Source organism: Marmota flaviventris, chromosome 17 (assembly GCF_047511675.1).
Source record: "Marmota flaviventris isolate mMarFla1 chromosome 17, mMarFla1.hap1, whole genome shotgun sequence".
NCBI lineage: Eukaryota > Metazoa > Chordata > Mammalia > Rodentia > Sciuridae > Marmota > Marmota flaviventris.
In genome coordinates, this window is record NC_092514.1 from 26,802,171 (window position 1) to 26,824,207 (window position 22,037).

General features: G+C 42.9%; 1 protein-coding gene and 1 pseudogene across 1 annotated transcript; one reads left to right on the forward strand and one right to left on the reverse strand.

Annotated features, from left to right (window-relative positions):
• Positions 1-1,438: 1,438 nt before the first annotated feature.
• Positions 1,439-2,113, reverse strand: LOC114080225 (GTPase ERas-like; annotated as a pseudogene).
• A 7,712-nt stretch (positions 2,114-9,825) lies between these two features.
• On the forward strand, positions 9,826-17,726 carry LOC114084013 (transmembrane 4 L6 family member 5-like). Its single transcript, XM_071603198.1, has 5 exons — positions 9,826-10,071; positions 15,101-15,154; positions 16,053-16,189; positions 16,411-16,617; positions 17,206-17,726. Exons 1-5 carry the CDS (start codon positions 9,901-9,903, stop codon positions 17,345-17,347), a joined length of 711 nt encoding a protein of 236 aa, XP_071459299.1. The 5' UTR covers positions 9,826-9,900; the 3' UTR covers positions 17,348-17,726.
• The last annotated feature ends 4,311 nt before the right edge of the window (positions 17,727-22,037 follow it).

Here is a 22,037-nt window from a genome sequence, read left to right on the forward strand (position 1 = left end):
CTAAGCTGTGATCATATCATTCCCTACTATTACTTTTGAGGGTGAGGCTTCCCTTTGAACAAAAATAAAGAGAACAGAAATATGGGCTGAGAAAAATGTTTCTTTGGCTAGGGGACAACTTCCCGATCCCAGAGTGGTCATAAGTCCCCTTACCCCTTTTTTTTTTTTTTTTTTTGTTTAATGTAGTTGTAGATGGATGGCATGCCTTTATTTATTTAATGTGGTGCTAATGATGAAACCCAGTGCCTCACACATGCCAGGCAAGTGCTCTGCCACTGAGCTACAGTTCCATCCCCTGAGTTTTTGTCTTTCCTTCCATGTACTCTGGCTGAGGCCTCACACAGAATGGAGTGTATTAACTTTCTAATAACTATTTCAATTTAAAAGAGGGCATTTGTATAAGCACAAAATAATGGATGCAGACCTCAACAGATCCAGGGAAGTCATTTATTGTTCTTCGAGAACTCATTTTCTAGATGCAAAAAAAGGCCATCCATTACAGAGGGTATTTTGGTTTTATAGGGTAAAATTAGGGTGATTCCATCATTGGAACTTGTGGGTATGCCCTTCAGACATTCAGGGGCTAGTTATGTAGATTAAAACTTTTAACTCAGGGGGGAACAGCTGTAAAAGGTTAAAACTGTAAAAACTGATTTTTATTTGGAGAGATAAGAGTCCAGATTGTGGAGCTGGGGTTGTGGCTCAGCGGTAGAGCATGTGCTTGGCATGTGTGAGGCCCTGGGTTCAAATCTCAGCACTGCATATAAATCATCAATGGCGGTATCAGTGCAGGACCCTGGATGATCCAAAAGGCAAAGGGTCTTGGCAGGGCATTTCGAAAAGAGACTGGAATTGGTCTTAACTTCTCTGAGGAAAAGAAGGCCCAGGTTGCATGTGGGACCAAAAATGACATAAAGTGGCCTCTGAGTTGGAGTTCTCATGAAGAGAGAGGAAAAAAAATGGAGTTTCATTGGAATGGGGAGGGGTAAAAATAACCTAGAAAACATCCCGTTCTCAGTTAGGGAACCAAATGAAAGCACCTGAAAGAGAATACAAAAAGAAACAGAAAAATGGAGGGAGACCTCATGGACCAGTGATGCTTTATTCAACACTGGAGAGGCACATCTTTGGGGGCAAAATGGCAGAGGCAGGTCATCATGAGGGTCTGGGTGTTTTTTTTGTTGTTGTTGTTGTTGAAACCTGAGAACATTTTAATTTTGCACAAAAATCTCTCAATTTGACATAACATAGCCAACATTAGAAACCCCCGTGTTGCCAAAAAAAAAAAACCCTCACCAAATGAAAGTTAATAAAAGTGTGTCCATCTATGCCCATTACACCAACAGTGTCCATGATACTGGTTGATAGGGGGGTGTCTCATATCAAAGGAACCATCATCCAGGCCTGTGGGAGAAGCCATCTTTTCAGACCTATATCTTCAGGCCACAGAGCAGCCACAACTGCACATGGCCTTCTGGTGCCGGGACTTCTCCTCACGTGACACTGCCATGGCCTTCCGGACCCTTTGGATCTCTTGGATAAGCAGGGAAAAGGCTTCCTCCACACCTTGCCGGGTCTTGGCTGAGGTCTCCACGAATGGGGCCCCCCCAGCTTTGGGCCAGGGCTACAGCAGCAGCATGAGCATCTCCAGTGGTGGTCACAAGGTCACACTTGTTGCCCAGCAGGACTAGGGGATGGGGGTGGCGAGGACTCCAGGTGGCCCATATCTGCTGCAGCTGGGTCAGAGATGAAGGATCATCAAGAACAAAGACACCTAGCACACCGTCACCAACTGCCAAACACTTGTCACGCAGGGCCCTGTGAGTTTCCTGCCCTGCAGTGTCTAGCACATTCAGAATATAACCCCCACGGTCCAGGGCCACCTACTTCCAGAAGGAATATTGGATGGTGTGGTCATGGTCTTCCACAAAGCACTGGTGGGTCATCTGGATGGTCAATGCACTCTTGCCCACGCCACTTGCACCCACCACCACCACCTTGTACTCAGGCAGTCAACTTGCCAACACCTTTGCAGTGTGACCAACCCTCTCAACTCTCCTTTGAGCTAGGGCTCCATGTGCTCAAAGACATCAGGCTTTGTTGGCAGTTCCATGCCCCCAAACAGGCAGCTCAGGGAAGAGAGAACAGCAGGCTCTGTGTCCTGAAGAAGCGATGCACAGGGAAGCAGCGGGCGGATCTGGGTTTTATAGGGTTTAGCCAAGCCAGATGATGGGAGGAGTTACTTTTGGTGGGCCATTTTTAGGGCCAGGTATTAGGAGGAGTTTAGGGTGGGGCAGGAGCACAGGTAGGTAACCATATACTTCAATGTCCATGTCACCTTTCAATATATATCCCTGGTAGCTCTAGGATTATTTTTGAAGGGGACATGTTTTTCTTTTCCTCTTCTCCCTCTATCCCCCCACTAACCTGGGGACTGGAGATATCTGTGCTCCACAGGAAGGAGATGTCTGCCAGAGTTTCTAGGAAGAGAATATCTCCCAAATTAAACAAGGGAATCCTAACACACTATCAGGGTACCCTGGGATCCCCTGTCAGGGCACACCTGGAATGTAAGCTTTGAAGCTTCTTTAAAAGCCCTCTGTTTTCACTGATGGGCAGAATCACAGCTGTCAGGAGCTGCCCTGGATGCAGACACCTTTAAGTCTTGATGCACAGGGTTCTGAACAATTATTGGATTCAGTCTGGCACAGTAGTGCCAGATCCTTACCCCAGCTTGGATAACAAGGCGTGGCTCCAGGAGTGGGCATCACCCACTGAAGATGAGTTACACTCACCTGTTCATTTGTAATTCTACCCCTTTGCTCTTTTGGAGATAGAATGTTCCATGGAAACTCCCCTTGTGTTTCCCCTATATAAGAATAAAGAATTCCAGTGGCTGTCTCTTTCCACAGACCTGTAAGGTTGGAGGGCTGTCCCTGGATTTTGAAAAAAAGTACTTCTGTGGGTTTTTATTCTTCCTTTGTCATTTTCTTTGGTGATTGGAATAGTAAGATTTGTGAACCCAGCATAAGTCACCAGCTGGGGAGATGGTGATACACAGACTCTGAGACAAGAGTCCCTGTGTTTCTCCTTTGCTAGCAAAGCCATAAAATAATCTTTTTTCTCAAAACTGTGCCTGCATTATTAAATTGCCATGAATTGGCATCAGGGACAAGGACCAATCTTTGGGTTACATTATTAGTTTCATTTGTGACAACTGGAGGAAAAAGGAGGTGGAACAGCATAAGGTGGAGTTGTTGAGAGACCTGCTTGCTTCTGGCCAAGTCCTCACTCCCTTTCTCATTTCCACAGGGCTCAGCTCACTGAGCCTTCACTGATGGCCAGGTCATTCTTGCTTGCTCCTGGACCCCAGCCTGGCTGGCCCATTCCCTGCCTCCCTGGAATAAACTGCTTGGAGTCCACCCCAACCCTCCCTGTTCAGAGTATGCTCTAAACAGCTGCAGAGTGTGAGGGCCTCCTGAGCTTGGTGTTCTGTGACCCTGTTTGGAGCCCTCACTCCCCACTTATTTTTGTCACAGGTACCGAGCTACTAACTTGCACAGGAAATACAGTGGTTAACAAGGTAGATGTGCTCTCAAAAAACCGAACATTCCATGGGTGAAAAAGGCAATTTTAAAGAAGCAAGGGCTTATTACAATTGGTGGTTAACACATTTTAATGTATTCATTTATTATTGATTTATGCTCAATATTTGAAATTATTGAAGCCAGGGCTTCACACAGGCTCTGTAAGTGCTCTACAGCACCATTAAACTACTACACCCCCATCGAATTTTGTTTAATTTTGAGGCAAAGTCTCACTAAATTGCCAAGACTGGCATTCAACTGATGATCTTCATACCACAGCCTCCCAAGTAACTGGGATGCAGTGTGCACCACCATGCCTAGTTTATTAGCACCTTTTCATTTCAGCCATTCTTTCTGGCTCTTACTTGCAGAATTCTAGTAATGTCACTGAAAACCTTCCTGAAAAATTCTTCCAAATCCCACATTAAATATTTCTTCAGAGATCTCTCTCTTTCTTTCAGTCTTTGGGATGACATACTCTTCTCTTGCTTTGAAGAAAAATTTCAGAACAACTATAATGTTTTCAAACATTATTAACATTATTTCATCCATACAGAGTTGCATAAAAATAATTTAATGAATACTTGTGATCCACCCCACACACAATTTTTTTCTCTCTTGTTTTCAAAAGAAGTAACTTCTTGGGCTGGGGACATGGCTCAGTGGGAGGGGGCTTGCCAAGTATGCAAAAGACCCTGTATTTAAAGACTTTTGTCTTCAAAGAAGTACCATGTTGCCAGGTGCACTGGTGTATGCCTTTAATTCCTGCAACTTGGGAGGGAGGCAGAGGCAGAAGCAGGAGGATTGCAAGTTTGAAACCAGCCTCGGCAACTTGGTGAGATGCTAAGCAACTTAGTAAGACCCTGTCACAAAATAAAAAATGGTCTGAGGATGTGTCTTGGTAGTTAAATAGCCCTAGGTTCAATGCCCAGCTCAGAAGAAGAAGAAGAAGAAGAAGAAGAAGAAGAAGAAGAAGAAGAAGAAGAGGAGGAGGAGGAGGAGGAGGAGGAGGAGGAGGAGGAGGAGGAGGAGGAGGAGGAGGAGGAGGGAACCATCTTTCAGATTCACTAGTGATCAACTTAAAGACATAGGTGGCCTGCTCTTGACCTGCTTCATAGTTCACTAGGACCAAGGGCTGAATCCCCTCTTCAGGTCTACATTGGGAAGTCCCACTGTCAGGACATGACAGTTGCTCTAGTAGTTCAAGATTATTTCTAGTGATTCTGCTCTACCTCTCATCATTTTTACCTCCCACCCCTACCCCTCAGGACCCAGATTCTCCATCTCTGCTTCCCAGTCCTCAGGCTCCTTCCTCCTGATGCTATGTGCCAGTTTCTGAATGACTGCACTCTACTCATATCTCTTGCTGCACCTTCTGATTATTTGCTGTTTTTTTTTTGTTTTGTTTTGTTTTTTTGCCTCATGGCATTTTTTTTTTTACTGCTTTCCTTCATACATTTCTCAATTTGGGCACTCTTATAACTGACAGTTTGGTCCCTATCCCCAATGTCAATTAATACCAATTTAATAATGAGGACACAGTTTTGAGAAAAAGGAAAAATAAGTTTTACTGCTTTGCTAGCAGAGGAGAAATACAGGGGCTCCTGTCCCAAAGATTGTGACTCTCCCGATTAAGAGGAAAGGGGGCTTTTAAAGGAACTTCAAGGGTTACATTCCAGATGTGCTTTGGTAAGGGGACCCAGGGCCCAGGATGGCATATTAGGATTCACTTGCTAATTTGGGAGATATTCACTTCCCAGATCCTTAGCAGGCATCTCCCTCTTGTAGTAGATGTGTTCAAGCACAGTTAACTAGAAGAAAAAAAGATAACACTGTCTCCCCAATTTTGTTAGGGAGGGGAAGAGGGAAGAAGAGAGAAAAAAATAAGCCTCTGGGGCTGGGGATATGGCTCAGTTGGTAGAGTGCTTGACTTGCATGCACAAGGCCCTGGGTTCAATCCCAGGACTACCAAAAAAATAATAATAAGTCTTAGAGCAATAAGGGCTATATTCAAATGGGGAAGGGACCACTGTTAAATTTTCCCCACTGTCAATTTCTACCTTCTATTTCTATGGAAAAGTGGGCAGTGACATATCCAAGTTACTTCATGCTGAGGGTGATGTTGGGGGGAAGTGACCCAAAGTCCTTGTTTTTTGTCAGATGGTGCATGGACAACAGCAGTCCAAAGGTCCATGTTGCAGTTGACAAGTGACTAGACAAGGTTTATGCTAGGACAACAATAAACAATAGAGCAAAGCATTACTTTTTTGGTAAACAATTAATATGAAAATAATTTGTTTTTCAGCCAGTGTCTGGAATGCAGAACAAGCTTGTGTCTCTAGAAGTCCTTTGTGATAGTTAAATATTAGACACTCAGTGAGAGTTAAGATGTTAAGTTACATTTTTAAAAAATTGTTTTCTTTTTAAATGTCCATATAGGACTGTGCTCAGGCTATCCTCTCCTGCCAGGTGTTTACGACCAAGTTGGTCAAAACTGACCTTGTTCCTATCTAGTCTGAAGAGTCAGCCGAGAATCCTCAGAGATGACTCTTGGGGACGTGTGTGAAGCCTCCTGGCTCCTTTAGGTTTCCTCTATCAGTGGTGCCATGTGCCAGGATGGGTCAGATCAGGGTCTTGATGATCACACATGTGACTTCTTTTGGAAGTTTTAGGCATTTCATTCTCCAGTGACCCTCCTCTTTGCATAATATGTACCACCAGTTGGCTTTCTGTTCTCTAGGGTCCCTTCAATCTTTCTGATTGGCAGATCAGATGACTCACCAGAATTTCAGAAGATTCCATCATTCTCTGGGTGCTGGCTGAACTTGGAGGGCAAGGGCCAAATATTGGCTGATTTTTCCTTGGCTCTTTCACTTCCTTGACTTTGGTCTCCAAGTTTCTGATTTTAAACACCCAGCAAGCCAGTTTTATCAGCTTAAAGAGGGAGTAACGGGTTATAACTTTAATATCTGTAATTTTACAGTTACCCTTTCATTTAATTGGGTTAGCATTTGTACTGGAAGTCAGCATTATATATTCTTTGTCCTGTAGGTGATGGCTTATTCTCTCAAATTAACCCAAATTTTTTTTTCTTTTATAAGCAGTGCCTCTGCAAAACATTAACGAGCAAACTTTATAAAGTTTAGAAGGAAAATACAAAATGAAATTAACAGAGCAAAAACATACTCAGTTTGTGCAATAGCTATGAACCATGAAAAATGACTTTTATAATCTTGAACCTTTACTTAGTTATATATTATATTCCCTCTTTGAGATCACAGTAATCTTTACAACAAAATCAATCTTTTGAACACAATTTTAAATGAGCTGAAGTCTAGTCTATTTTGGAGCCATTCTAACATGGAATAAGGTGGGAGACAGAGCCTTATCTCAGGTAAGGGGACTCTTCACAAATAACATAATACATCATAACATCTGAAATATTAATAAAAGAAAAGCTTAGTGATTTTAACCCTTTTATGTGGGAAAGTGCCAAAATGTTTTCATGTTTTACAATGTCCACCTTTAAACAGATCAGACTCTCATTCTCTTTTAAAAATACATTTAAATTTCTACCCCAGTGTAAAAAGTTAACATAAAATTTCACATACATCTTATTGATAACTGGTCCAGTTACAGAACATTAAATGACATAAATAAATCTCCAATTAAATTTGTTATTGCTTTAAGTTTAAAATTACCATTTTAGACAATTTTACTTTGGGGAACATTAGCTTGGTAAAGCGCTTTTCCAAGCTTTATATTTTAAAACTTCTATACTAGAAGAAATGAGTATACTTAATACACAAAGATGTCCTTTGTATTAATTAGGTTTAATTTTTCACAGTAAAATTCAGAATTCATGGATTATTACAGGTTTGCAGAGTTTAGCAATACTAGCAAAAAATCAAAAGAATAGCCTTAAATCTCTTATATATTTAGGGAACAGTGTTAATGATCAGAACTAGTTAAAGCAGACAGATACAAGCCAGTGTGGCCTTTTATGCCAGATGCAATATATAAGAGAGCACTTATTAGTCAAACTGTAAGGGACAGGCGAACGACGGAGGAAGAGACCACCAAGAGACCGACTCATGCAACAGCAAAAGGGGGTTTATTAAGGATCCAGCGCGCTGGGGCTCCGTGCTCACTCAAGAAGGGAGAGCGGCCCAGAGCCCCGAGCAGGGGTTGAGCAGTGCTTAAGTACACTTTTTTAGGGAGGGCAGGGACTTTACATACATCACAGTCCCCTTTAACAAGGGGATAGGCAGAGTAGGAGATCTGGAATAGCTGACTCAATTCATATTTTAAACAACTGGCCAGAAGAGAATGGATTCCCAGAATCCCCATTAATGTCTCTATGTTAAGGGGTTATCCTATCCTCCTGGAGGCAAGTTATTTCCTCCTAAAAAAATCTTGATTAAAATAACATTGATCATCAATTTTTATCCAAGAGAGAAATCAGACAGTCTGGCATATTTTTTAAAAACTGTGCCTTAAATCTTTTTCCCTTCCAGTTTGAGCTCAAGGGGTAGGAACACAGGTTATTGTTATTTGACCAGTTTCTATTGTCATCATCATAATGTCATCAACTTTAAGTGAGTTCCCCACTGTCAATTGTACCCAGAGATTCTGTCATTATATGTGTATGTATCTGGGGCATTCTGTCCAATAAAAGTCACATTGCCCATACAATGATTCTTAGGGACCTCTCTTTGCAGAAATCAGCAGAGCCAAGACATAGGTGCTTGAATTCATGTATTTTAGATTTTGGGGCAATAGGTAGGGCTGCACCCAGAAATGTTCTCTGGCCAAATAGAGACTCCAGTGAGATCTTTAAAAGAGGGAAACTATTTTGTCCCAAGGTTATAATTTTATTTCTTAGTACTGTAACTTACTGCCCCATTCTTTGTGACTGACAGCTTTTATTTTTTACTTCCCATTAAGATAAGCTAGTTAGCTGGGCATAGTGGTGCACACCTGAAATCCTAGTAGCTCAGGAGGCTAACAGGAGGATTGTGAATTTAAAGCCAGCCTCAGCAATTTATGGAGTGCTAAGCAATTCAGTGAGACCCTGTCTCTAATTAAAATACAAAATAGGGCTAGGGAAGGGATGGAGTGGTGACTCAGTAGTAGAGCACTTGCCTGGCATGTGTGAGGCCCTGGGTTCAATCCTCAGCACCTCATATAAATAAATTAATTAATTAAAATAAAAAGACTAATTTACAACTAAAAATTATTTTTTTTATAAAAGTGGGGGCTTGGGATGTGCCTCAGTGGTTGAGTGCCCCTGACTTCATTCCCTGGTACCAAAACAAACAAACAAACAAACAAACAAACAAAAAACCAGAATTTATTTCACCTCCAAATGGTGAACAAAAACAAGAACACAAATATATAAATTTAAAAATGGATTCTTCATGGAAATGCCTTGGATTGTACAGTCATCACTGAGTCAAAGGTTGAGGCCAAATAATGCAATGTTCTAACAAATCAGGCCTCAGTCTCAAGTTTACTCTGAGAAACAGGTAGTAGTCTCTAAAGGAGAGAGAGTCAATAAACAAATATTAGGAATATAAAATGAAGACAGGCATAGTGGCACATGCCTATAATCCCAGACCTTGGGAGTCTGAGGCAGGAGGATCATGAGTTCAAAGCCAGCCTCAGCAACTTAATGAAGCCTTAAGTAACTCAGTAAGACCCAGTCTTAAATAAAATACAAAAAATGGCTGGAGATGATCAGTAGTTAAGTGTTCCTGGTTCAATACCCAGTTAAATATATATATGAAATAAACTGACAACTGAAGCCTGCTGTTATCCTCTTTATTTCGTTCTGGGAGGAACTCTCTCCATGAGACAAAGAAAAATGATGAGACCACTGTACATATTCTTTGAGCTGCCTAGTTTACCAAATACTCCCCTGTCCTAAGGAATCATTACAACCAGCTCAGGAGGCAAGGGGTACCACTCTAGCCTTTATAGAGATGAGGCAATTGTGACTTAGAGACATATAATGGCTTGGTAATATGTTCAAACAGGTAAGGAATCAAAGAAAGACTACAAACACCTGGGTGCAGAAAAAGAAGACACAGACACCAGGCATCTTGCAGTGTGTGAGTAACTCCACCAAGTGCTCCATCAGCCCATCCACCCCTACTCCTCACAAGCTGCAGCTGGTGATAAGGGCCTCTCTCCCTTATCATTGTGATCCTGCCAATTTCTACCACATCTTTTCTTTGACCTTTACTCATGCTCCAACCTGTTTTCCTCTGCACCCAGGGACCTCAGGCTCACTTTCACTCACTGCCTCACCATGAAACCATGGAACCGTGCCTGCTGTGTGGGACTCTTTCTAACTACTCTTTCCCTAGTCTGCATCGTGGCCAATGCCTTCCTACTGGTTCCTGATGGGAAGACCTGGAGCAGTGACCAACTCAGCATGCATGTCTTGCTCATGCCTGGCTTCATCGGCGGGGGATTGATGGTGAGGAGTCTAGAGCACAGGCCAGTGACCATGGGTGTGGGCACAACCATAAGGAGTTCTGAATGGGAAGGGAGGGGAGAGGGAAAAGGACAGAGCTCCAGAGGGGATGGCAAGTGCTTGGTGGGGACAAGGAATGTGCCCCATCCTCCCCTACACACTCAGCACTCTGTAGACATCCCAGAAGGAGCCCCCAAGGAACTGAGATGAATGTCTAGGGAAGGGGAAGGCAGGGAGGGGAGATTCAAGTCTCTAAAAAGCTTCCCTTCTGGGTCAAACATGTCCTACCTGACCCTCCCTTGCCCTTGCAGCTGAACAGATGTTGGGGACCCCTCACTACAAGGGTCAAGCAAAAGGAGCAGCTGGTTGTGTGGGAGGTTATCAGGGCAGGGAAATAATAAGCAGCAAAAATGTCTGGAGCCAGGCAGTGATGTCACCCATCAGTCACTCTATCTATCAGCTCAGTGCTGTCCTTCCCTCCTCCTCATCCACTGTCTCTCAGCCCACATTCTGGATGCCCACTCTGTGCTGGGTGCTAAGGGTAAACTCAGAAGCAGGTCAGTAAGACAGAGAAGTTGCCCCCAAGGCTTCCTGGACATGAGGACCTGCTAGGAGAAGTGGAGGAAGAGGGGACACAGATTTCCTGGACCTCCTCCTCCTCTCTTTCCCCGTTTAGGGGAAGTTTTAGATGGTCAACCTAGTGTCATATTTGTGTGGGGCAAAGTTGAGAGATCTACCCAGCAGAGTTTCCCTCTTTTCAGGACAGATGACAGAACGTTCTCTAGAAGAGGTCTTACCATGCCCCTATTCCAGGCTACATCTCTATTAGATAAATGAGGATAACTCTCCTTGAACTAGCAACTCCTTCTTGTCTTCTACTCCCCATCTCTTACATAGATTCATGGCTGTCGGATACTATTCCATCTCTCTGACCTCAACTCTCTCTGTGATGAAACACTCCTCCCACACTTACACACTCTCCAGTGTCACATCATGTCCCTTCCTCGGCTTAAATTATCCCCCCACTCCTCCACCCAGTCTAGCTACTCTTCTTCACTGGCAATCTCCAAGGAGGTGCTCCAAATATTCTGACAGGTATCTTCCTCCTCCTCCACAACTTGAGGCACTCTCAGGAAATGCCACATTAAGCCTCAGAGACACAAGGTCTCTGCTCCCCTGGAAGCTTGTGTTCCTTTGTGGAGGTAAATATTACGAGGAAGCAAGACTAGAAGCCCCATGAGAGCAAGGACTGCCTGTTTTGTTGGTTGCTGTGTGCCTGGTGCCTAGACTAGTGCCTTCACCTAACAGGAAATAGGTTAATAGTCACCAAATGAATGAAGATGATTTCAGACAGGAGTGGGTATCACCAAAAATAAAAAGAAATAGGCCTGGAGGTAGAGCTCATTGGTAGGGCATGTACCTAGAATTTATGAGATGTTGGGTTTGATCCCCTGTACGAGAGAGAGAGAGAGAGAGAGAGAGAGAGAGAGAGAGAGAGAACAAGCCAGCCAGGCATGGTAACACATGTCTGTAATCCCAGGAACTCAGGAGGCTGAGGCAGGGAGAATCACAAAATTGAGAACAACCTAGGCAATAAATAATTAAAAGGACTCAGATGGGGCTTGGTGAAAACATACCCCGAGTTCAATTGCCAGTAATGCAAAGAGACAGACAGAGAGAGAGAGATAAGAAAATCATGAGTTTGATTGAGATCAACCTGGGAAAATTAGACCATATAATATGGGGAGATGGGGGGAGAAGAAAAAGAGTTCATGCTAAGGATGTAACTCAGTGGCAGAGTGCCCTATGTTATTCGATCTCTGGTATCCTAATAAATAAATAAATAAAGCTATCATAAACAGCATTTAGGGCAAGAAGTTTGGGGATTTTTCTTTTTGTTTTTTGGTTGTGTGTGTGTGTGTGTGTGTGTTTGCGTGCGCGCGCACACATGCTAGGAATTAAACTCAGGGTCATTTGAATGCTAAGCACATGTCCTGCTACTAAGCTGCATCCCTAGCCCCAGCTCAATGTAGTTTTACAAAGTGAACATACCCATCTACCCAACACCCACTCCAAAACCAATTCATTCGTGCACTTGTAGTCCCAGCTCCTCAGGAAGCAGAGGCAGGAGGATCTTGAGGCTGACACTAGGAGTTCCAGGTTGACCTGGGTGAAATGGAAAAACCCCAATTCATAAACAAATGAACAAAAAACCCACAGATCATATTACCAGAATCCCAGATATCCTATCACCAGGTACTACCCAAAACTCACAAGGTTAACCATTATTCTGTCTTCTAACCCCAGAAACTACTTTGGTCTCTTTAGTATTCTATATAATATGAAATTATACACTATGTGTTCTTTTGTGTCTGGCTTCCTTAGCATAATATTGTATTTGTGAGAACCATCCATGTTATTTTGTGTAGCTCTACTTTTTTAGTTCTTATGCATTCTATCATGTGAATACACTTCAACTTAAACATTCTACTGCTGGTGGACATTTGGATAGTTCCCAGTTTGGGTCTTTTTTGCAAATAATGTTGCTATCATCCTTCCTGTATTTGCCTTAGGTGAACATATGTGATTATTTCCATTGTTGCTCTTAGATAGGAGTAACACTGCTGACTCTTAACATTTGCAAATATTCAGTGCTAATACTGGCAAGTAGTTTTCTGAAGTTTGTTTTTTTTAATCCATTAATTCCTATCAGCACAGTGTGAGAGTTCTAGTTGCTCCAAACCCCACTGAATTGAAGTATATCCCTCTGGATCTTGTGTGGAGAATGGATAGTAGGACCTGGTCAGCCATAGATGCACAGAGATGAGACTAATATCATGGAAGGAAGACAGTACCTTCAAATAGCCCAGTGGCCATGGTGATAGAGAAAAGTGAGGAGATTTGAGCTATAAGAGTGTTGCCTCCTGAATTTATGGAGACACTTCTCTTTTCATGAAGATAGTTAGATGGCAGGGAAGAAGACAAAGAAGTTTACCCCACAAAAAGAAGCTAATAATTTGGCCAAAAGTAAAATTCTCAAGGAGGTGGGTGATTCGAAATTGGTAAATGTGATTTGGGGGTGCAACTTAGTGTTAGAGCACTTGCCTAGCATGGAAAGACCCTGGATTAGATCTCCACCAACACAACCCACACATACACAAGAATATCAGAAGGCAATTCTAGGTATTTGTGGATCCTAAATCCTCCCAGTAAGTGACCTCACCAGAGAGGGTAAACAGTGGGGTCAGTATTGACCCTGAATCTGCCCTGACACAGGAGGAGGAAAGGGAGAGTGCTGGTGGAAATTTGGTTCCACTCATCAGGTGCTTCTCTGAGGTTGCTGGGGATGATATAACAGAACTAAAATTCTCAGCCCTTTCCCTGGAAAAGAACAAAATGCTGCCTTTTATGGTGTATGCCAGACAAGACCAAAAGGGAGGGAAGGATCAAAACAGCTGTGGAATTCCAGGGATGGGAGATGAACAAAGAACCTGGCCTGGGCTATGAAAGCAATGTCAAGGCTGGAGGCAAAGTGAGGAGCCTCAAAGGATTAAGAAACCCTCCTCACAGAAGGCTCTGTGGCTCACATCTATATTCCCAGTGGCTTAGGAGGCTTAGGTAGGAGGATCACAATTTCAAATCCAGCCTCAGCAACTTTAAAAGGCCCTCATCAACTCATTGAGATCCTGTATCTAAATACAAATGTAATAATGGGCTATTGATATGGCTCAGTGGTTAAGTGCTCTTTGGTTCAATACCCAGTACCAAAACAATACAAAAAAAAAAAAAAAAGAAAATCCTCCCCACCCCTGCCCCCCCACCCTCAATTGAACTCAGCCACATTTTTCCACTGAGCTACAACCCCAGGCCTTTATTTTTTTATGTTGAGATAAGCTCTCTCTGTGTTGCCATGGGTGCTCTTGAACATGCATCCTCCTGCCTCAATCTTCTGGATCTCTGGGCTCACAGGTGTGCCCCATCCCACCCTGGCAACACCAAGGTTAACCTGGTGGGGCATGAATGGTGAAGTGTGGGGTGGCATGGGGCAAGAGCTAAGGGGACTGAGTAGAGAGGCTAAGAACATCTTCCTCATGGAACGTGATTAGGAATTGAATGGGAGAAGAAGGAGAAAGGACTGATAGATTCAGGAGCCATTGAAGCAAAAGTCAAGAAGACTTGAGTTTGGCAAGGTGCAAAAGGATTAAAGTTTTCCAGCCTAGGTGACCTTGTGGATGACATTTTTCAACTAAAAGGATGAGGAAATCAAAGGGAGATGAATTTGGGAAGTATTATCAGGTCACTTCTGGTACAGGCTGAATCTGAGCTACAACTAAGACATTTGAGTGAACACATCCTTCTTGCAGTTAGATTTGGTTCTCTAGGCATGTACAGGTAACTATTGGCAGGGGAATAGCTGATTCCCTGGCAGGAGTGATCTTCCTGTGGGAAAAGTCACAGGAAGAAAAAAAGTTCAGGGGCTGGATCTTAGGAAATCCCACACTCCACATCACAGCATTTGTGAGCATACTTGAGCATATCCTAGCTCACCAGACCTCCCAATACCACTACATCTTCCCACTACTGAAGGCATTTATAGCTAAGGAGCATTTACTCTAAAGCAGTCTTGACAGCAGGCCCACCAGTTACAATTAAATCCTAAAAGCAACTCATGGCATAGATTTTACAACCATTTCTCTGAGACCCAGAGAAATGAATCAACTCATTTGAGTGTGAAGTAGTGTGGCCCTTGCCTTCACCTCAGGTCCTCCTGATTTCCATTCAGAAAGGCATCTACCATGTGCCAAAATGTATGGGCAATGTTTAATATTGAACCCAACCTTCAAGGAAGCTAAAATATGGACAGAGATAAGTAGGAAAATAAATAATGATAAAGTAAGTTAGAGACAATTCATGCTCCAGGAGAGGTCCAAAAGACTGAGGACATCTTAGGCCACCTCCAGAGGCGGTAAAGACCTTGAGAATCTGGGTTTGTTGCCAGATTCACACTATTACACTGACTCTTGTTTCACAGGTGCTGTGTCCAGGATTCAGAATGGTTCTGGCAGCAGTTGAACATCCCAACTGGGTGAGATCCAAATTAAAAGGAGATTCAGCAGGGCATAGTGCATACCCCTGTAATCCCAGTGACTTTGGAGGTTGAGGCAGGAGCTTCTCAAGTTTGAGGCCAGCCCTGGGCAATTTTGCAGGATCCTCTCTCATTAATAATAAGAAATAAAAAGGCGGGGCTGGGGTTGTGGTTCAGTGATAGAGCACTCACCTAGCATGTTGTGAGGCACTGAGTTCAATCCTCAGCACTACATAGAAATAAATAAATTATATAAAGGTATTGTGTCCATCTATAAGTACAGTTGAAAGAAAGAATGAACGAAAGAAAGGGGGGGAGGGAGGGAGGTGTGGATGAGGCCAGAGATGTGGCTTGGGCTGGGGCTGGGGCTCAGCTGGTAGCGCACTTGCCTGGCATGTGTGAGACAGTGGGTTCTCACAAATAAATAAATAAAATACAGATCCATAACAAGTAATAAAAATATTTTTTAAAATGTGTGTGGGGGGGTGCTGTGGATCAATCTCAGTGGTAGAGCACTCCTGGGTTATATCCCCAGTGAGCCTAACACTCCACAAGGAGAGAGAGAGAGAGAGAGAGAGAGAGAGATTGAGGATTCGGTTTCTAAACTAGTCTCTCCCTGAGCCACAGCAGGCTCCACAGAATTCCTCAAGGCAATGAATATCTATTGGCCCTAATTTTGCTTAACTCTAAGCCCAGGGCTTATAGGAAAATGTATTTTCAAGCGCACTATTTCGGGATGGCTTCCCCAGCCCCCAGAATCTCTATTTAACCTGGCTCCAGAGTCATTTGGCCATGTGGCAGGGGGCTGGGGGTGGTGGGGGGCTCAGAGCTAGGTGCGGTCAGGCCATGAGTGGGGACCGGGCGGCCCTATTCAGCTCACCTTGCACACCGGGTCCAGATTCCATGTTCCTGCTGGTGTTCAGTCTTCGGAATGCTTGGTGCCATCTACTGCCTCTCAGTGTCAGGAGTCGGCCTCAGAATTGGACCCAAATGCTCCATAAACGGCGAGTGGGACTATCACTTCCAAGAAACGGCGTAAGGCTGAGCATCTGTCAGTGACCCCCCCCCCCCCCAGTCTCTGCATCCCATGGCTCCTATGCTCTTCCCACGTGGGTGCCACTGAGCTTCAGGAGAATTCCCTCCACGTGGGTCTAACTAACCCTTTGAAAAATCCCACCCTGCGAGTGGAGGGGACTGTGGGTCGGGGTAGGGCTCCACGTGACCTCCTTCACTCACTGGACCCTACCTGTCCACAGAGGCACTTACTTGAAGAATGATACTTCCTGGAATTTGTGTGAGGAACCACTCAAAGTGGTGCCCTGGAATGTGACGCTCTTCTTCTTGCTGGTCGTTTCCTCCTGCCTGGAGATAGTGCTGTGTGGCTTACACCTGGTGGTAGAGCCCATTCATGCTCCAGGAGAGATCCAAAAGACTGAGGACATCTTAGGCAACTTCCAGAGGAGGTAAAGACCTATTAATTTAGAACTTGAAAACTTCAGGATTAGAATATGGCCCTCCTTGCTCTGAGTCTTATTTTTGAAAAGAGACATGATTTTCTTTTTCTCTCCTTCCTCCCCCTTCCAACCTGGGAGCAAGGAATAAGATTACCTTGAGTTATCTGTGCTCCACAGGAAGGAGATGTCTATCAGAGTTTCTAGGAAGAGACTGTCTCCCAAATTAACAAGTGAATCCTAAACACACTATCCAGATGCCCTGAGACCCCCCTTCTCAGGGCACACCTAGAATGTAGATTTTGAAGACATTCTTTAAAAGCCCTGTTTGCCCTGATGGGTAAAATCACAGCCTCTGGGACAGGATTCCCCTGTGTTTCTCCTTTGCTGGCAAAACAATAAAATTATTTTTCCTTTTTTCTCAAAACAGAGTCCTTATTATTAAATTGGCATGAATTGACATAGGGGACATGGATCAAGCTCTGAGTTACATTATTAGTGCCAACTGGAGGAAAAAGGAGGTGGGACAGCATAAGGTGGACTTGTTGAGGAACCTGCTTGCTTTTGGTGAAGTCCTCACTTCCTTTCTCATTTCCGCAGGGCTCAGCTCACTGAGACTTCACTGACTGCCAGGTCATTCCTTCTTGCTCCAGGACCCCAGCCTGGCCTGCCCAATCCCTGCCTCCCTGGAATAAACAGCTTGGAGTCCACCCTACCCCTCTCTGAGCAGAGGATACTCTAAACAGCAGCAGTGTGTGAGAGACTCCTGAGCTGCCGCAGTCTGGCTGGGCACAAAATCACAAGACACTCAAGCAGGAACAAACTTTATTTCCAAAACTCCTGCGAATGCCACCCATGCGGCCTTCTCCTGGGACACACCACACCAACAGGAAATCCCTCCTCCGGAAATCCCTCCTACCGCACTTCCCCAACCAATGGGAACTCTCTGGGAGTCCCTGTGAGAGCTCCAAAGTAGCAGGCTGAGGCTGACAGCAGGGGTCTAATATCCAATTGAATGCACATCTTAACATAATCATTATCATCTCAATGGCTTGCTGGCCTCACCTTTCAACCAAAAATGCCATGCATCATTCCTACTCGGCTATAAATCTTAGCACTGAGCTTGGTGTTCTGTGACCCTGTTTGGAGCCCTCACACCCCACTTGTTATTTTTGTCACAGGTACTGAGCTACTAACTTGCCCAGGAAATACAGTGGTTAACAAGTTAGATGTACTCTCGAAAACTGAACATTCCATGAGTGGAAAAGGCAATTTTAAAGAATCAAGGGCTTATTACAATTGGTGGTTAACACGTTTTAATGTATTCATTTATTATTGATTTATGCTCAATATTTGAAATTATTGAAGCCAGGGCTTCACACAGGCTCTGTAAGTGCTCTACAGCACCACTGAACTACTACACCCCCATCGAGTTTTGTTTAATTTTGAGGCAAAGTCTCACTAAATTGCCAAGACTGGCATTCAACTGATGATCTTCATACCACAGCCTCCCAAGTAACTGGGATGCAGTGTATACCACCATGCCTAGTTTATTAGCACCTTTTCATCTCAGCCATTCTTTCTGGCTCTTACTTAAAGAATATTAGTGATGTCACTGAAAACCTTCCTGAAAAATTCTTCCAAATCCCACTTTAAATATTTCTTCAGAGATCTCTCTCTTTCTTTCAGTCTTTGGGATGACATACTCTTCTCTTGCTTTGAAGAAAAATTTCAGAACAACTATAATGTTTTCAAACATTATTAACATTATTTCATCCATACAGAGTTGCATAAAAATAATTTAATGAGTACTTGTGGGCCACCCGCATACACAATTTTTTTCTCTCTTGTTCTCAAAAGAAGTAACTTCTTGGGCTGGGGACATGGCTCAGTGGGAAGGGGCTTGCCAAGTATGCAAAAGACCCTGTATTTAAGGACTTTTGTCCTCAAAAAAGTACCACATGCCTATAATTCCTGCAACTTGGGAGGGAGGCAGAGGCAGGAGGATTGCAAGTTTGAAACCAGCCTGGACAACTTGGTGAGATGCTAAGCAACTTAGCAAGACCCTGTCACAAAATAAAAAATGGCCTGAGGATATGGCTCGGTGCTTAAATAGCCCTAGGTTCAATGCTCAGCTCAGAAGAAGAAGAAGAAGAAGAGGAGGAGGAGGAGGAGGAGGAGGAGGAGGAGGAGGAGGAGGGGGAACCATCTTTCAGATTCACTAGTGATCAACTTAAAGACATAAGTGGCCTGCTCTTGACCTGCTTCGTAGTTCACTAGGACCAAGGGCTGAATCCCCTCTTCAGGTCTACATTTGGAAGTCCTACTATCAGGACATGACAGTTGCTCTAGTAGTTCAACATTATTGCTAGTGATTCTGCTCTACCTCTCATCATTTTTACCTCCCACCCCCACCCCTCAGGACCCAGATTCTCCATCTCTTCTTCCCAGTCCTCAGGCTCCTTCCTCCTGATGCCATGTGCCAGTTTCTGAAAGACTGCTCTCTACGCATATCTCTTGCTGCACCTTCTGATTATTTGTGGTTTCTATTGCTTCATGGCATTTTTTTTTTTACTGCTTTCCTTCATACATTTCTCAGTTTCAGCACTCTTATGACTGAAAGTTTGGTCCCTATCCCCAATGTCAATTAATACCAATTTAATAATGAGGACACAGTTTTGAGAAAAAGGAAAAATAAGTTTTACTGCTTTGCTAGCAGAGGAGAAATACAGGGGCTCCTGTCCCAAAGATTGTGACTCTCCTGATCGAGAGGAACAGGCAGCTTTTAAAGGAACTTCACTGTCTCCCCGATTTTGTTAGGGAGGGGGAGAGGGAAGAAGAGAGAAAAAAAATATTTAAAAAATAAGCCTTGGGGGCTGGGGATATGGCTCAATTGATAGAGTGCTTGCCTTGCATACACAAGGCCCTGGGTTCAATCCCAGGACTACTACTACTACTGCTATTACTACTACTACTACTACTACTACTACTAATAATAATAATAATAATAATGTCTTAGAGCAATAAGGGCTACATTCAGAAGGTGAAGGGACCACTGTTAAATTTCCCACTGTCAATTTCTACCTTCCATTTCTATGGAAAAGTGGGCAGTGACATCTCCAAGGTACTTCATGCTGAGGGTGATTTGGGGGGAAGTGACCTCAAATCCTTATTTTCTGTCAGATAGGGCATGAACTACAGCAGTCCAAAGGTCCATGGTAGCAGTTGACAAGTGACTAGACAAGGTTTATGCTAGGACAACAATAAACAAGAGAGCAAAGCATTACTTTTTTGGTAAACAATTAATATGAAAACAATTTGTTTGCCAGTGTCTGGAATGCAGGACAAGCTTGTGTCTCTAGAAGTCCTTTGTGATAGTTGAATATTAGGCACTCTCATTAAGTACCCTTTCTTTACAGCCTCCAGCTTTACTTACTTTTGTTAGGACTGACACAAGTGTACATCTTAAGTTACATTAAAAAATTTGGTTTTCTTTTTAAATGTCCATATAGGACTGTGCTCAGGCTATCCTCTCCTGCCAGGTGTTTACGACCAAGTTGGTCAAAACTGACCTTGTTCCTATCTAGTCTGAAGAGTCAGCCGAGAATCCTCAGAGATGACTCTTGGGGACGTGTGTGAAGCCTCCTGGCTCCTTTAGGTTTCCTCTATCAGTGGTGCCATGTGCCAGGATGGGTCAGATCAGGGTCTTGATGATCACACATGTGACTTCTTTTGGAAGTTTTAGGCATTTCATTCTCCAGTGACCCTCCTCTTTGCATAATATGTACCACCAGTTGGCTTTCTGTTCTCTAGGGTCCCGTCAATCTTTCTGATTGTCAGTTCAGGTGACTTACCAGAATATCAGAGGGATTCCATCATTCTCTGGGTGCTGGCTGAACTTGGAGGGCAAGGGCCAAATATTGGCTGATTTTTCCTGGCCCTTTCACTTCCTTGACTTTGGTCTCCAAGTTTCTGATTTTAAACACCCAGCAAGCCAGTTTCACCAATCTTAAAGAGAGAGTAACAGGTTATGACTTTAATATCTGCAATTTTACAGTTATCCTTTCATTTTATTGGGTTAGCATTTGTATTGGAAGTCACCATTATATATTCTTTGTCCTGTAGGTGATGGCTTATTCTCTCAAAATAACCCAAATTTTTTATTGTTGTTTTTTTTTCTTCTTCTTTTAGAAGCAGTGTCTCTTGAAAACATTAAAGAGCAACCTTTATAAAGTTTAGAAGGAAAATACAAAATGAAATTAACAGAGCAAAAACATATTCAGTTTGTGCAATAGCTATGAACCATGAAAAATGACTTTTATAATCTTGAACCTTTACTTAGTTATATATTATATTCCCTCTTTGAGATCACAGTAATCTTTACAACAAAAATCAATCTTTTGAACACCAATTTTAAATGAGCTGAAGTCTAGTCTATTTTGGAGCCACTCTAACATGGAATAAGGTGGGAGGCAGAGCCTTATCTCAGGTAAGTTACCATTTTAGACAATTTTAGTTTGGGGAACATAAGCTTGGTAAAGTGCTTTTCTAAGCTTTATATTTTAAAATTTCTATACTAGAAGAAATGAGTATACTTAATATACAAAGAACTAATAGTTAGCATCACCATTACCCAGATGTCCTTTGTATTAATTAGGTTTAATTTTTCACAGTAAAATTCAGAATTCATGGATCATTACAGGTTTGCAGAGTTTAACAGTACTAGCAAAAAATCAAAAGAATAGCCTTAAATCTCTTATATATTTAGGGAACAGTGTTAATGATCAGAACTAGTTAAAGCAGACAGATACTAGCCAGTTTCTCAAATGTCAGTGTGGCCCTTTTATGCCAGATGCAATATATAAGAGAGCACTTATTGGTCAAACCTATATGAACTTTCATTTTATAAAGTTTTACAGAACATTTAGATAAGATTCAGACAAACATATTTCGTTTCAGATGTATTTTATTTCTGTCACATGTATTCAGGTTATTCATGAAAAATCAAGCCTGGTCAAAATTTTAAGTTATCTGTTTCTCTAACAATGAAAAAACCTAAAGGTAATGGACATCACAGTTTTTTATAATTCTCAAGACTTGCACAAATTTTTACTCATCAGAGTGAGTTTTTTTTTTTTTAACAGGCAGGATAGGCAGAGTAGGAGATCTGGAAAAGCTGACTCGATTCATATTTTAAACAACTGGCCAGAAGAGAATGGATTCCCAGAATCCCCATTAATGTCTCTATGTTAAGGGGTTATCCTATCCTCCTGGAGGCAAGTTATTTCCTCCTAAAAAAATCTTGATTAAAATAACATTGATCATCGATTTTTATCCCAAGAGAGAAATCAGTCAGTCTGGCATATTTTTTAAAAACTGTGCCTTAAATCTTTTTCCCTTCCAGTTTGAGCTCAAGGGGTAGGAACACAGGT

Excerpts from the sequence above, each read along its gene's own strand:
- LOC114084013 (XM_071603198.1), top strand. The coding sequence starts at position 9,901 with ATGAAACCATGGAACCGTGCCTGCTGTGTGGGACTCTTTCTAACTACT. Across the intron at positions 15,155-16,052 it reads CAGTTGAACATCCCAACTGG|ATTCCATGTTCCTGCTGGTG; the intron begins GTGAGATCCAAA and ends CACCGGGTCCAG. Across the intron at positions 16,618-17,205 it reads TTAGGCAACTTCCAGAGGAG|GGCTCAGCTCACTGAGACTT; the intron begins GTAAAGACCTAT and ends TCATTTCCGCAG.